General features: G+C 43.1%; 1 protein-coding gene across 1 annotated transcript in view; it reads right to left on the bottom strand.

Moving 5' to 3' along the window:
- Positions 1-3,311: 3,311 nt before the first annotated feature.
- LOC112113796 (rap1 GTPase-GDP dissociation stimulator 1-like) overlaps positions 3,312-15,358 on the bottom strand; it is a 42,376-nt gene continuing 30,329 nt past the window's right edge. Inside the window, exons 10-14 of the mRNA XM_029912005.1 lie at positions 14,506-14,631; positions 8,229-8,368; positions 6,968-7,094; positions 5,613-5,741; positions 3,312-3,463 (exon numbers count right to left, since the gene is read on the bottom strand). Coding sequence (XP_029767865.1) covers positions 3,312-3,463; positions 5,613-5,741; positions 6,968-7,094; positions 8,229-8,368; positions 14,506-14,631 — 674 coding nt within the window. The remainder of the gene's footprint in view (positions 3,464-5,612; positions 5,742-6,967; positions 7,095-8,228; positions 8,369-14,505; positions 14,632-15,358) is intronic.

Genomic DNA, 15,358 nt, shown 5'->3' with positions numbered 1-15,358 from the left:
TTATATGACCTGAGCTTGAGAGACAAAAGCAGAACTAATGGACTGGGCTATGAGAGGACATTTAATTTCTAGGAAGTGAGTGCTTTTATTTCTGGGATACTTTATCTTTATTTACTTTTTCACCATTGAGTGACAGTGATAATAGGCTTTGGTCTCCGCTTAATGCACCTGGATTCAGACACACAACTGCTTACGGATCAAGATGAGAATAGATGCTTTTGTGAGCCCCAGACTGAGCAAAGCACACAGAAGTGTATCCTCTTCCCAAGGGAGAACCCCTCTCCTGGGAATCTGAACAATCCCCACCCCATGTTGCAATGATCTTTTCTACAGCACAAGAAGGCTGAAGTGTGCTCCCACCAGAGTCTGTCAAGGCTGCTCCACAACTCAGCCTGAGCTGTATGTTAAGCGGCTCCCCTCTCTTCCAGAAGCTAGGCATGTAGCTTTAACAGTGTTTCTAATCCACAAAAGGATGGATCAAACTCTGCTCCCCAATTGTTTTCCTTGGAGTTTGGTTTCCTTTTCTTCCAATACCTTTGTCTTCTAAGCCTTAAAATAAATTGACTTAATATATCAAACCTCATGTCTCTCATCACTGGAGCCGTGTTTTCTTTTCAGCTCTGAGACTTGTTGGACCCAATCATTTTGTAAATTGAGTGTTTTTATTGCTGAGGTTTAAATTCTTTATTGTTGCTTTTGATGACCAGCACAAACAAATGAGATGGTGCCTTTAGCATAGGTGCTTTTGGTATGTTTTTATATCGAGACCTTTTTAATTCATTCTTATGTTGCACTCCTAGCTGCCAAATGTTGCTTATGATTTATTGCACAGATGCGTTCTGTATGGTCTGCTTCAAAGACTGTAATTGAGTGAGTGTTGAAAGCCAGTGTCAAAGTGTTTCAAGGAGAACTGTAAAATGCGTTGTAGAGAAACAGTGGCAGAGTCCCTAAAATTTGTATAAATAAAGTTAATTTTCATTACATGTATCACATTCTTTTTAATTTTATTTTTTTTAAGAAAGGACTTTAACGCCTCTCTGCCATGACACTTCTGGTCTGTTAATTTCAGCACTTGATGATATTGCACATTCCTAGGCTTCTGAGACCAGCTACATGGACAATTTAAAAAAATATATATACCTAATTTGAAAAATGTCTTCTATACACCTCTACCTCGATATAACACTGTCCTCGGGAGCCAAAAAAATCTTACGACATTATAGGTGAAACCGCGTTATATCGAACTTGCTTTGATCCACCGGAGTGTGCAGCCCCTCCCTCCCCCCCCACCCCCCCGGAGCACTGCTTTACCGTGTTATATCCGAATTCATGTTATATTGGGTCGCGTTATATAGGGGTAGCGGTGTACTTGGAATTTATTGAAAAATTTAAACCATGTTTAAACAATAAATCCTTCACCAGGAGGCGGAAGGGTCTAGGGATAAAAATGAAGATATCTGAAATTGAATTTGAAAGCATTAAATTGAGACAATATTTTGTATTTCAGCCCTTGCTGAAAGGTGAGTTGTACACGTGTGTGTTACAAATATGCACAAACCTCTATTAATTCCTTGTGTGTAATGAGTCTTCTATGCTGTTGCACCTTGGTTTCTATCAACATTCCATTCGATTTGAATTGTCTTCCTTTACTTAATGACTAGCTTTTCTGATGTCACATAGCTGACATTTAAATATTTTTTACAAGAATATTCATGCAGCCATGTAAGATTCCTATTATAGAAAACTGACTGAATATGCCCCTTGGTGTAGAGATTGAATATTTGAAATCATTCAGAACTAAACTTTTTTGGCCCTGATTCTCCTTTTAGAATACATCTAGACTGGAGTTTAGAGCCCTATTCTAATCTGAGTTGAGAGACTGCTAATTAGCTGGAGTTGACGAACACCTTTGTAAAGGTTTAATCTAAATATTCCACAAATGTTTGTTCTAGGGTACAAACGTTTGATTTACTCTGAGGGATGCGCCAATTTACAACAGTTTCTTGCAGGCTGTCCATGAACTGCTCCAGAATCTTCATAATGACCTGGACTATGGAGATTCCCTCTCTCACCCTGGATGTGTCCCCTGTGCCAGGGATTCAGAGAAGGCCAGGGTAGGTCTGTTCATGGCAGCCCTAGAGTGTGCAGGAGCTGAGTTCTTCCCCAGCCCCTTACAGCACAGTCCTGGCCCTTTATGCTTCTGATCTGGCAAGTGGGGGGCAGAATCTGTCCCATGTCACCTTATAAAGTCTGACATGTTGCAGTGTCTCTTGGAGCATCTAATGCAGCTGTAGATGCTAGGCCCCTCTCAGTTGGTGCAGTCAGTAATGTAGTGAAGCATACTGCAAGGAGTGTGGGGACGGTCCTTTCCTCAGGAACAATACACATAACCACGGAAGATTTAAAACAAAACACAACCTAGTATATACATGCAGTTGCTGAAATTTATTCCTTAAAAAGACATTTGGTCATGCATCATGATCAGGAAAGCCGCTGTAATTAGGGAGGAAAACAGAATCTGAGACCATCAGAGCTACTCTGGTGCTGTAACGGAGCCTTTAAAGGAATGTAAATACAGCTTACTTCCATTTAGGGCTACTTTACTCTGCCAGACCAGCATAAAGGGATCTTATTTTAAAATGAGAATAATTTTAATGAGTCACGTAATGAGTCAGCAGACATTCTGAAAGCCCAGAGAGTGGGAACTGCTCCATCCATCTCACACAATGTGCATGTCAAGACTCTCGGCTCCGAGGCCTCCTGCCAACACTGCCTCAGCAGAGGACTCTGTGCATGTTGGGAAGAAAAAATTGCAGTGGTCCTGGCCCACTTCCCAAACAGATTACCACAGCAGCCAGGGTGTAAGACTGGGGGGGGAGGAGGACCCCCTTGCTGCACCTGTCTCTCCAGAGGGCTGAAGGGCACATCTTGCCACTAGTGCTAGGCCTGAGGGGAATGACGGGGGAGGGGAAGAAGGATCTTTATTGCAGTTTCTATGGAGGGAGGAGGCAGCTCCTTGCCCCTGTCCCCGCCATAGGGGGTGTCCCTGCTGTAGTGTAGCTACGGTCCTGGATTGCCTGTGGGTACATGCAACTGCAGTAACACGGTGGGGGTGCAAACTAGATGTACAAATGGATATACAGTGTTGCATGTACAGTTTCGAAAATGAGGCCCTACATGTCAATGAGAGCTGTAGCCTGTGCTGTGTTTAATAGCATTTAGTGGACTTCAATGTGATAAATATGGTGGCTGTTGGCAAAAGATAACGTTTTCTTAAATACCCCAGCTGCCAGAGAAAGCAGCACCAACAGCTATGGAGAAACGAAGCTGGTGTTTTGACTCTCATCTCTCAGTATCTGGAGGGTCATTACAGCCTGCTTGACCACATTTGCATTGCTATGGCTACAAAGTTTTTCCAAGGTTTCTTTAAAGTTGTCCTCTTCTACTTCTTGTTTCAAATCACCTGAAGGGAGATCAAACACAAACTTTAATGGCATGCATTAGTCCATACTCTGAAGGAGTTACTGTACGTCCTTACGTTATAGTAACTCCTCACTTAGTCATCCCGCTTAACGTTGTTTCCTTGTTACGTTGCTGATCAGTTAAATTTAAAGTTGTGCAATGCTCCACTCTTAGGTTGTTTGGCTGCCTGCTTTCTCCACAGCTCACAGCCTCCCTACGGCCCCCTCCTCCCCAGCGCCTCCCACCCTCCTGCCTCCTGCCGGCAGCAATCAGCTGGCTTGTGGCGTTTGGGAGGCAGGGGAGGGAGGGGGGAGGTGCACCGAGTCCTCGCTCCTCCTCCCTCCCTCCTGTGTGGGCAATCAGCTGGCTTGCCGCGTTCTGGAGGGAGGGGGGGCCTGCGCGCCAAGTCCTCGCTCCTCCCCCCCTCCCCTTCTGCTCAGGGTAATCGGCTGGCTTGCCGTGTTTGGGAGGGAGAGGGAGCCTGCGCGCCAAGTCCTCCCCCCCCTTCTGCCCAGGGCAATCAGCTGGCTTGGGGCGTTTTGGAGGCAGGAGGAAGGGGGGAGGAGTGAGGACTCGGCGCACCTCCCCCCTCCCTCCTGCAGCAATCAGCTGGCTTCCAGCGTTTAGAAGGGAGGGGAGGGAGGAGGAGCCAGGACGCAGCGAGCGAAGTAAAGGGGGAGGAGGTGGGGGGGGGGGGGAGAAGAGGTGGGTCAAGGATGGGGGCTTGGGCGAAGGAGTGGAGTGGGCAGGCTGAAGGTTGAACCGCTCCCCGCCTCTGGTCCTTGCAGAGTAGGGGAAGCTGCCCTGGAACCTAACCCCCCCTATTTACATTAATTCTTATGGCGAAATTTGATTCGCTTAACATCGTTTCACTTAAAGTTGCATTTTTTCTGGAACATAACTATAGCATTAAGTGAGGAGTTACTGTATTGCAGTTGCAGGTTAACTCCGCTATGTTTTATTTAAATACAAATGTCTTACGAGTCTCACTTGGGATGATGATTTTTGTAAAGAAGTTAACCGTTGCAAATAAGTTAACTAATTGCTCTGTTTAAATATCTTTTCTTTTATTACTTCACCTTCCCAGAAGAACTAGATATAAAATAATTTTTCAGAATGTATTACAAAAAACATGCTCCTGCCTCCACCGAGTGCTTTATATTTTGCTTCAGTATTTCATACCAGGAAGATTTGACTCTCAGCATCAAAGTTAAAAGATGTCTGTAGCGTGCTAATGAAATAGACCACTGAAAAAAATCTTTATGGGTCAGATCCCCAGCTGCTGTAAACCAGCATAGCTCCACTGAAATCAATGGAGCTTTGTGGATTTATACCAGCTGAGGATCTGACCTACCTGGTTTATGGTTCAGCAGTCTGGGTCCATGGGGTGGTCTGAGGACTGGTGGGATATAATAAATGGAAAAGTCTGCCCAGGCAATAGATTTTTAAACTTAGAAATTCTTGGGTTTTCAAAAAGAAAAATATTTAAAAATCTGGAACCCACTTTCAGGTTTCCCCTGAACCGTTTTAGAAAAATGTGGAGAAAAAAATCAGAACTATTTGGACAGACTCTCCATTGGCACATAACAGACTTAGAGGCAGCTTAACCAGGCAGCTGGGGATTCCTCCCAGGAGAGGAATTTCTAGGCAGCCTGGTGCCAGCATGGCAGTTTTGTCCACACCCCTCCCTAGCCTCTGTGTAGGGAACAACATGGCTAGGAGGTGGGGGTGGGGTCAGCGAGCCAGTATATCTGGCTGCTGTAACAGCCCTTAAGCTAATTGGTTGCAAGGCTGTCGTACACATTTTGCTATGTGTATGGGAGCAGGTGCATGCTGGCCCCAAAACTGAGGAAGCGTGAAGGTGTCTCAGTGTTACTTTGCTCCCTCCTCTAGACTTTTGCCTTGACTCAATCACAGGTAGTCCCAATGACCTCAGTGGACTTCTCACACAGAAAGATATTATCCTACGAGAGGAAGAATGGCTGTCAGGTCCTTACCTGACAGAAAGAAATAAACCTCCGAGTCTTGCTGCTGCTACTTTGTTGTTTGGATGCAACCTCACAACTGGTTGAAAATACTTCAGTGACCACAGTTTTTGTGATTTCACAGTAACAGAAATGGATGGGCTCTTAGTGCCAAAGTGAAATTACCTGAATTAAGAAGGCTGCACAGGAGGCCCATTGAATTATATTTCACCTCGGGACCTGTGCACTCGTCTTGTAGAAGCTTATGTAAGCTTTGAACTAGCCTTGACTCCTTAAGTGAATCTTTGATGACTTCTGAAAATAAAATAAGATATCATGGAAATAATTCTAATGTTTTTAAATGAACACTTCTTAGGTAACTTGCATATGAAAAATGAAGGTCTGTCAAAGTAGATAGAAAATGGCTGACTTGCCTTAATGCAGATATAAGGTCTGATCCAGTGAAGTGCTGAGCACCCCCCAGTACCTCAGAGTATCAGGCCCATAAAACTGCTCAGCCTTAGGTAGTAAATTTTCTACATCATGGCTTAATTCATACTTATCAATCTTTACTAGCCGTCCCTCACATTCTCATAGTCATGGGTAACTGACTTAATCTTCTATATATAGATCTTTTTCTGACTTGACCAATGCTGGCAGCATGTCTAAGACTACATTCCTTTCTGGCTTTAGTCCGTGATGGAGCTTAGCATTAATATTGGCTTCTTGTAGTTGGGTCTTAAATGCAATTGTTGTTGTTCTTTAGATTAGACTGTGATCTTCAGGATAGTGTCTTTTATGTCCTATATATGCAGCACCAAGCTTAATAAATATCAAGCACCATTTTCAAAGGTGCTAAGAAACTGCAAATCCAGTTGAAGCTGACAGGAGCCAGGAGCGCTCAGCACTGCTAGGAATTCAACCTATTAATTGTAATGAGGATAGTATTTTCATTTCTTTCATTCAGAGCTTCTGCAGGATCCTTTAGCCTATTTTGTCATTTCTACTTTCTCAAGTCTATCCAAAATGCCTCTGCTACATTCCTCTTCCTATCTACCTTGACATTGGTTTCTCCTTGAATCATCTTGCCTGTTGTTTAAGAATGAAGACCCTATATACTTTTGACTCCACCAACATCTCTACACTCCTTTCCCCTGTTTAAAATTCTTGCTTCCTTTCTACTCTTCCTGATTCTCCCTTTGTCATGATCTTGGTTTCATGCCTTCTAACACACTGCCCCACAGGTATCAAATAACTTCTTGTCCTCATCTATCAAGCATCTTCTATTCTTCAAATCCCTTCCAAAACCAACCTCTTCACGAAATCCCTTGTTCCTGCTTCTCACTGGTAATCCCCAGTCCCTCTGTCTTCTGTACTTTTGACTGTAAAATAGATGGTAAGCTTTTCAAGGCTAGGAATATACCTTACATAAATTCTGTAAATCACTGTGCAAATTAGCAGGGCTATAAAACACTTGTATTAATAACAATAACAATATCCTAAATGGTACTCAGGCCAATGCTCTGGGGGAGGGAGGATACCTAAATTAATTGCAGATGCTATGGCCAGTGCAATCAGAGCTTCATTCTGCATGATAACATGTTCGCTTGTTGTCATGGAAACCAGGTGCTTCACTCCTTGTGCCTGCTGGATGGCTTTGACCACTTCCTGTTGTCAGTCAAACAAAAGAAATGGGTCAGGTGAAAGGATCACAAATCAAAAGCTGAGATACAAATAACACTGAGGTGACAAAAGGAAATCACGGTTCACCCCTGAAAGTCTCTGAATCGATTGGAAATGATTCCCCTGCCATCACTGAAGTGCTAATCCGGATACATTTGTTGTATTTTGCCTGCACTGCCAAAGAGAATTTTTTGTCTGCATTAGTCATTCACCTGAGCTTGAAAGCCACCTTGAATTTATTTAGCTGAAACATCAATGTTTAGAGGTACTTCCTTTTTCTTTTACTCTTGTGGTTCATCATGGTCAAACTTTTAATTATTAAAGCTTCTAAATTAGTAGTGACTCAATTTTGCTTTATCCAACTTTATGCAAATTATAACTCCATTTTACATCCTCTCAAAATAAAGCAGCAGTTGAGAGGCTTCTGTATAATCAATCAGAATAGCCTTAGCATAAGCAACAAAGCCTTTGCTAACATATCAACAGCATATTGTCATCAGAAAATCTACATTCATCCCTCCCTGAAGCAAGGGCTAGGCAGCCTAAGTGAACTCAGTAGTATTTCTGAAAGAGATTTTGGTATATGACACAGATGGGTTTTTTCAACTGTTTAACTGTTTTATTTTGTTTTTTAATATTGGTTTCATGTTTGAACATGGTAAAATCTTTCTGAAAAAGAAGATTGTACCTAGGATACTTGATGGAGGAGTTACCATAACTGAATACCAGTTCCTATTTTTCTCTTCGAGGTTGCTGATTCAAATCCAGCCCAGCTTGCTAAGTGATTGAACGTTATTACCAGCTGATGATGTCTGAAATTAATGGGGTGAATTAAGTCCATTCCAATTGACAGGTGTCCATATCACAAAACAGCCACCACAAATGCACTAGGTGACTCCCTTAGGGGTAGTGTCAGCAAAAAGGACTGTGGTTATGAAGGGCGATCTACTCTCCTACCCCAGAAAGGGGTCCATCCATCTGAGGCATGTTGGAGGGGTGGTATGGAAAAGCTTGCATTGCTGCTGTGTGTGCTATCAGCAAGCGCACAGCAACAAGGATGCCAGCCTGGCAGTAAGCACTCCTGACAATTAAAAAATATATATACCAGTAATTTCATACTTGGGATCTGCTGTGCCGCAAGAGCGATGCCAGCAATCGGTTTGCTTCTCCACGAACACCAGCGTGCTCCTGGGCATCGCACCATTGCACAAGTCTGTTGATCAGCAGGGGGTCCTGTCCCAGCATCTCTGCAGTGTCAGCTGAAAAGAGAAGAATGGCATGTCCAGGTTTTTACTCAGAGCCTGTAGTACAGAGGATGCAGTCTAAAAGAGAATCCTTGCAGATGTCTAGTTCTGCTGATGTCCTCACTTGCCCTACTGAAGGATACTGCTGGTTGGTTTGCATGGTACCACACTCTATAAACAAGCTGTTTGGGACTACAGTACACGTCAGTCAGACATAAGAAGTTCCAAGAAATGAAAAAGTTGTTGAGTGTTAGAACAGGGGAATGGGAGTTAGGATTCCTGGCACTTGGGCAAAATCCCAGTTACTATAAAACTGGGTTGCTTCATTGAAGTCAATGAGGCTACACTGATTTATGGCAGCTGGGCTTCTGGCCTAGCTACTGACTTACTGTGCAACCCTGGGCCAGTTACTTAAGATATCCATGCAGCAGTATAGAATGGGAGGGGCAGGGTGGTCATGGCTCCATCACTTTAAAAAGTGGGAGGCCCTCCCACTTCTTACTGGCTGTAAGGTTGAGTGACGGGAGGGAAAGGGTGGAAAGGAGCAAGCGAGGCACAAGGTCTTGGAAGCAGGACCAGCTCTCAGAGGCGTAGCGAGCGCCCTCCGTACCGTCCGACCGGAGGGGCCCCGGAAGGAAGGGGGCCCCTAAAAGTGGCAAAATAAATACCGCATTCCAGTTTCTGCATTGTAAGGGCCCCGCCCGGACATATGTTCGGAGGGGGCCACGTTCTTTGTTGCTACGGCCCTGCTGGCTCTAGCCACTAGCAAGGGGCGGCACTCTGACCTTTTTTTTTTTTTTTTTTGCTTGGGGCAGCAAAAAACCTGGAGCCGGCCCAGGAAGGAGGGGCACTGTGAGGGCGGGACCTCAGGGAAGGAGTGAGGCAGAGCCATGATTCAGGCATTTGTGGGCCTCCCACTTTTAGGGAGTTTCTGCTGCTCCTGTACCCATGTCTATCTACCTGTAAAACAGATCTAATCTGTATCTACTGCCTGAGCTGCAGCAATACTTAATTCACATCTCATGTTTTGTGATCCCTTGAAATGAAAATTACTATTATCATTGCCTTTTATAGAAGGCATAAGGTAGCTGCCCTTGTCTTCTCTTCCCCCATTCCCTCTGACTGTTTCTTGCACTCACTCCTTAAGTGTTGTCCTAACTTTGACTGTATGCTCTTCAGAGCAGGGACGGTCTCATACTATAGTCCAATGTCTCTAGCACAATGGTTACGTGTATTGTGGTAGTGCCTAGAAGTCCTAGTCATGGACTAGAACTACTCTGTGTTAGTCGCTGTACAAATGAAAAGATGGTCTGTGCCCTAAAGAGCTTAAAATATAACTAGGACCGTATCCAGAATATGACTTTTGGATGCTGTCATAATACACCCAAGAAGAAAGGAGGGCTGGCTGGAAAACAATTCTGTCTTATGCAAAATTTTGAAGTTTTGACATTTTGTTTTTGTTCAGCATTGGCACAAAATAGAGCCCCTTTAAATTTTTTGCAAAAAAAATCAGAGATACACACAGCCAGAACTAGGGTTGCCAATCCTCCAGGATTGTCTAGGACAGCATTTCTCAAACTGGGGTCTGTGGACCTCTGGGGGTCTGTGAGGGCACTCCAGGGGGTCTGTGGGCCCTGCTGATCAACTTCTCTCAGCTGTTCAGTGGTATGTAGGAGGTGCTGGGATAGGGCACACTGGAGGGAGGGGGCAGAAAGAGGTGGGTAAGAGGAGATGTGGGGTGGGGCCTTGGGGGAAGTGGGGGGGCTTGGAGGTTCACAAAAACATTTAAATCAAAATGGGGGTCCTCGGGTTGCTAAAGTTTGAGAACCACTGGTCTAGGAGACTCCAGGAATTAAAGATTGTCATGAATAAATCTCCAGGAATATGTCCAACCAAAATTGGCAACCCTGGGGTCTGTCCAGACCCCAGAATAACCAATAACTGGTAATTAGGGCACACCTATGGGATGTGGAAAACCCAATTCAAGACCCTGCTCCAAATCAGGCAAGAGTAGGAACCTGAACCTGGGTGACATCCCAGGTGAGAGTCTTAACCACTGGGCTATTGGCTTTTCTGTGAGTGGGTGGGATGTCATTTGTCTATAACCATCCATCCAGGACCTAAGAAAACTTCTGGACAAAATTTTCATCAAAACTTATGTTTTTGCAAAAAAAGTTTAGGTTTTGATAAATCAGCACTTTTGGGAGGAGGGGGGGAGAAAGTGTTCAAAGATTCCTCACCAGTTCTACCTAAAACTTCAGAAGCACCTGGAAATTCAAAGTTACTTACGAGAAAAATTAAATAAACTTTCTCAAACCTCAGAAGAACATTTTAATGTCAGACTTAATTCAAATTTTGAACAATGTTTGCAGGAGGTTCTTATTTTGTCTGAACCTATTCACCCATCCCTCATCAGACCGGAGTCTTCTCATGAGCTACCAAGATGTCAGGAATTCTAATCTTTGTGGGTGTCATATAGAATCAACTCACTTGATGATCCTCTTTATAACAAAATGAGCCTCTAATCATCTGCAGTAACTCATGAAGCCTAGTGCTTCTGAAGAAAATTGCTGCCACAACCCTTAAAAGTTCTGACAACAGCAAAAGAGAGGTTATGCATGATCCTGATGAACTCCTTTGACATCCATATAGTTGTAACACACATAGTTCCACAGGAACATTATTGCAATTTAACTTAATTAAAGCCACGTTGTTACAAAGTGCTACTGATTAAAAATAGTTAGAATCTGGAAAGTGCTACTCAAGAAAAAGTGCTGACAAAAGGGGGACTAAGGCATATAAAGTGTTTCGTTCTAACTAAATATGATGCTGTCTAGGGATACACTCCTGTGAAGGTCTGAGCGCCATCAGGCAGACGTTTAGTGCCTCAGTCCCCATTGCCTGCAATAGAAGTTGAGGGCATTCAGTACTTTTGTAGGATAAGGTTTTAGGACTCCACAAATAAATGCCAGAGTTAAACCTGGAGGTGTCCTTTCAATGTATATTTTTAGGAGATGAGGTAGGAGCAAGAGATGAGATGCAACTTGTGTCACCTCTCCTAAGCCTCACTGTAGGAGTAGAGTGCCCATCCACATGGCCACAGAAGCATTTAGTGCAGTAATTAATAGTTGGGGAGGGGTGCACAATCCCCTGTGCCCCATAGCCACAGGATATAGATACCCAACCTCCCCTCACACTCCCTCAACTCCTCTCTACGCACCAGCCAGAATGGTCATAGAACAGACCTGTCCTTTTCTATCGTGTTTAAGCTTTAGCTCTAGCTTGTAGTTTGTGATTCAGTTGACTTTAAAGACTGATTTATTTATTTTAGCTTTTCAGGAGTGAGGGTAATGTTGGTTGACTTTTTTGGTTGCCATGGGGCCATGATGTACACACCTAAGAAATCTGGGATTAAGAGATGTTCCTTCTTGCCCTGCAATGTTCCCTGCTTCATCTGGGCATGAAATATGCATTTTATGTCTTGAACAGAGTTCATTTGGTACAGGCTGTAGTGTTTGCCAGGCCTACTAAAAAGGGTCCAATAGGAGCATAAGATTACTTTAGCATCTACTCCAGATCCACACACTTAAAAACATGCTAGGGGTGTGGGGAGGGAGGGCATTTTATATTTTTCTTCCATTTTCTCTCAGCCCCAGAATACTGAGGAAGGGTGGACAGGACAAAGTCAGAGTGGAAGCATAAACACAGCAAAACTGGTTCTCAGAGCTTCTGGACCTGTCCAAAGATTCCCCCTTTCACTGTTTTTCTGAGTGAGGATCTCTTCACCCAGCAGAATGACAGACTTTCACTTACCACCGCAAGTCACCTCATGTGAGAGAATGGCAGTAGTTTCGAGGCCAAAACTGCTTGTGTTTGTCTCATGAGATCAGAGCAGTCCAGTTAGAGTCCAGACAGCTTTCCTCTAAGAGCTGCCATGTTGGCAAGTAAAACCAGTTTAAAAGCCTTGCTCGAGGCAGAGGGTCTGACCCAGTTTCTTATCCAGTTGGACTTTCTGTTGACTCTGCTGGCAATAAAGCACTCTAAGCCCAAGTTTAATTAGACACCATTTAGAAGGAGAGACATCTTTATATCTTCAATTTATGGAATGTGAGCCTTATGTGAATTGTGCCCACTTCCTAACATCCACCTATTGCTTAAAAAGCTACTGTGGCCATGTAGCTAGGTGCATAAATCCGTCAGTGTGGCTCCATCAGCAATACATTCAGGAAACGAGTCACTGTTGGGAAATACCTCTTTTTTGGTGGGGTGATGCTGACTGTGATAAGCACAAAGGCATCTAGATTGCTATAATTAGAGAAAAACATGCCTTTCTCAATTCTGCCAGCATCAGCATGCCCAGCAATTGTCAGAGTAATGAATTTACACTAGATAATGCAATTAACTAATTTAGTAGGAACTTGTTAGTAGACACATGTGCATGAGAGTGTTTCATGTGGTGTTAATTAAGGTCAATGTTGGCTCATGGGTAAATAGAACATAAGGCAATTAAAGACGAGCAGCTTCTGCACTTACTACCATGGAAGGATAAAACTTACGTAGCATTTTAGATTTTTCCTACTCTACACTAGAACATGCTACATTATTTCAAATTCAGAACAGGATTCTTGTTTTAGCTATTGCTGTCTCATTGGGGCCAATTTCTGATCTCACTTATACCAATGTAAATCTAAAATAATTGAACTGAAGTCACTGGAATCTTATTGGCGTACAACCAGTGTGAGCAAGAGCAGAAGCGGCCTCTTAGCTTTTTGTAATTCAGGATTTATCCTAATGTTTCTTAATTTCCAAAAAGTATCATCTGATGCCTGTCTTCTCAACTCTGAAGTTGTCACCTTTAACATTCTTCAAATAATCATGACAGACTGCATATTTTAGTAACTCTCTCCAAAGCATGAGAAGGAAACATAGTTTTATTATGCTAAGCTTCCTTGTAGTTTGTAATGTCATCCATCTACTGTGGTGAGATGTAAATGGAAACTTTCTATTGAATGAAAGATTTTTGTACTGATCACACAGATTCTAGGCCTGATTCTCCATTGCCTTGTACCTGGTGTATTCATTTCCAAAATGAATGCAAATTGCTGCCAAACCAACTGTGGTACTTTATGTGAGGCAGTAGCAAACCAGGTCTATGTTTTCCCCACCTAGCTGATGAATCTATATGAGTTAAGACCTTACTCCGCGTGTGCCAGCATTATGTGACAGTTCTGAAATGGGAACGCATCACTCAGTTTTCTGGATTTTTTTTCTTGTTCTGGTCCTTAAACCTGATGCACAAGTCTATGAGGAATATTGTTCTAGGTTAGCTGCTCATGTGCGCTGAAATAACTAAGATATTGCATCACAAAAGCACGGGATTTGCTTTCTCATGCCATGATATTGTCTGTTTTGTGTTAGGATGAATCACTGTATTATGGTAAATGGAGAGCACAATGTTCAAACTTGGATGCCTAAGCTGAGCACCCATTCCTGCATCTTGGTTCTCAAAATGGCAATTAGATGATTAAATGAGTGTTGTCATACTTCATGCCCATCTGTGTAGCCAACTGTAGGCTTTGGGCTTCCAAATATGGAATTTATGCACACGGTATCATCCTGTTACAATGCCCAAAAGAGATTCAGGGCTTTTTAAGATATGCAGCCAGGATGTAGGATAAATCTGTAAGAATCAGGACTGTACAGAAATGTTTTAGAGTGCTAGAAACCTTTGCCCCCACTCCACATCTTGATCCTTTATATTCCCCAATTCTACTGTTCGCTCACTTTAAACTGTCAGATTATGAATCTTTGGCCTGATTCTCCCTACCATTATACTAATTTTATGCTGGCGTAACTCCATTAAAAATCTCTTGTTCAGGCCGTAGTTATCTCTCACTTAGATTTTTGCAACTTCTTTGTTCAGGCCTCTCCATATCTCATCTATTGCTGTCAAGATGCTTGAGTGTTTTGCTCTAGTAGACTTGACACACTGGACAAAATTCTCTGCTGTTTTAACTCTGCTGGCTCAGTGGAGTTATCTGCCAAGCATTTGGCCCACTGTCTTTTCACATTTCCAAAGTGTATTTTCCCTTTCACTTGTAGCTTGCAAAACATTTCAAGGTGACATTAGTCTGTGCTCAGCAATTCTCTACCTTGACCATCTATTAACATTCGCAGTGTTCCAAGAAGTTTAAACTGCACAGGAGCCATCTCTGATCTCAAAAGCATCTGGATCCGCTCTGCTACGCCTTCCTCCAGCATCTGAACCTTGTTAGCAACTAGAAAATGGAACCAGAAAGAGAGAACTTGATCATTTTGGAGAACATGAACTTGTAGCTCAAATACTACAATGATGAAGACCATACAAGTATCTAGACAAGTTAGATATATTCAACTCACAGTGTAACAGTTGCTTTTTCTGTGGTTACTGAACACTGACAAGGGGTAAGCCTGTAATGATTCAATTTGGTTCAAATAAAGGTCAGAATTGTCCAAACCTTTTGGTTTTATACTGAACTACACATATCACTCACTCACTGTTCTTGTGAAAACACATTCACTCACTCACTGCTTTTTCAAACCTGTTGGAATGTGGGCCAGGGTTCAGAAGATGGTCCTCTTTGTTTATCCCTATCCAAAAGGAGATGCAGTAAAAATAATTGACCTCAGTTTTTGTTTGGAGGGTGAAGTGCCTTTGTATTTGAGACACCAGATACTTTTGTTGCTGATACCATTGCTTCTGTGCTCTCCTTCCCTTTCTAATCCTGTTTCTCTGCACCACTCTTTAGTGAAGTAATTCCCGGTAATGATCAGAAGCTTCTCTGGAAAAAGCCTGACTGCTGCTTAACTCAGCTACCAAAGACTTTCTCCAAAGTAATTTTATCCTCCACTTCTGCATGTTTTTGTCTTTCCTGGGGCAACTGCATCAAGCAAGAATCCTTCTGTCCTTTCCCTTACCGACCTTGCAGGCATGCTGAGAAACAGACACTAACGGTTAATTACCTT

Source organism: Terrapene carolina, unplaced genomic scaffold, assembly GCF_002925995.2.
Source record: "Terrapene carolina triunguis isolate 2854851 unplaced genomic scaffold, T_m_triunguis-2.0 Scaffold146, whole genome shotgun sequence".
NCBI lineage: Eukaryota > Metazoa > Chordata > Testudines > Emydidae > Terrapene > Terrapene triunguis.
Note: the sequence above shows the minus strand (reverse complement) of the source record. Positions and strands in the feature narration are given on the sequence as shown.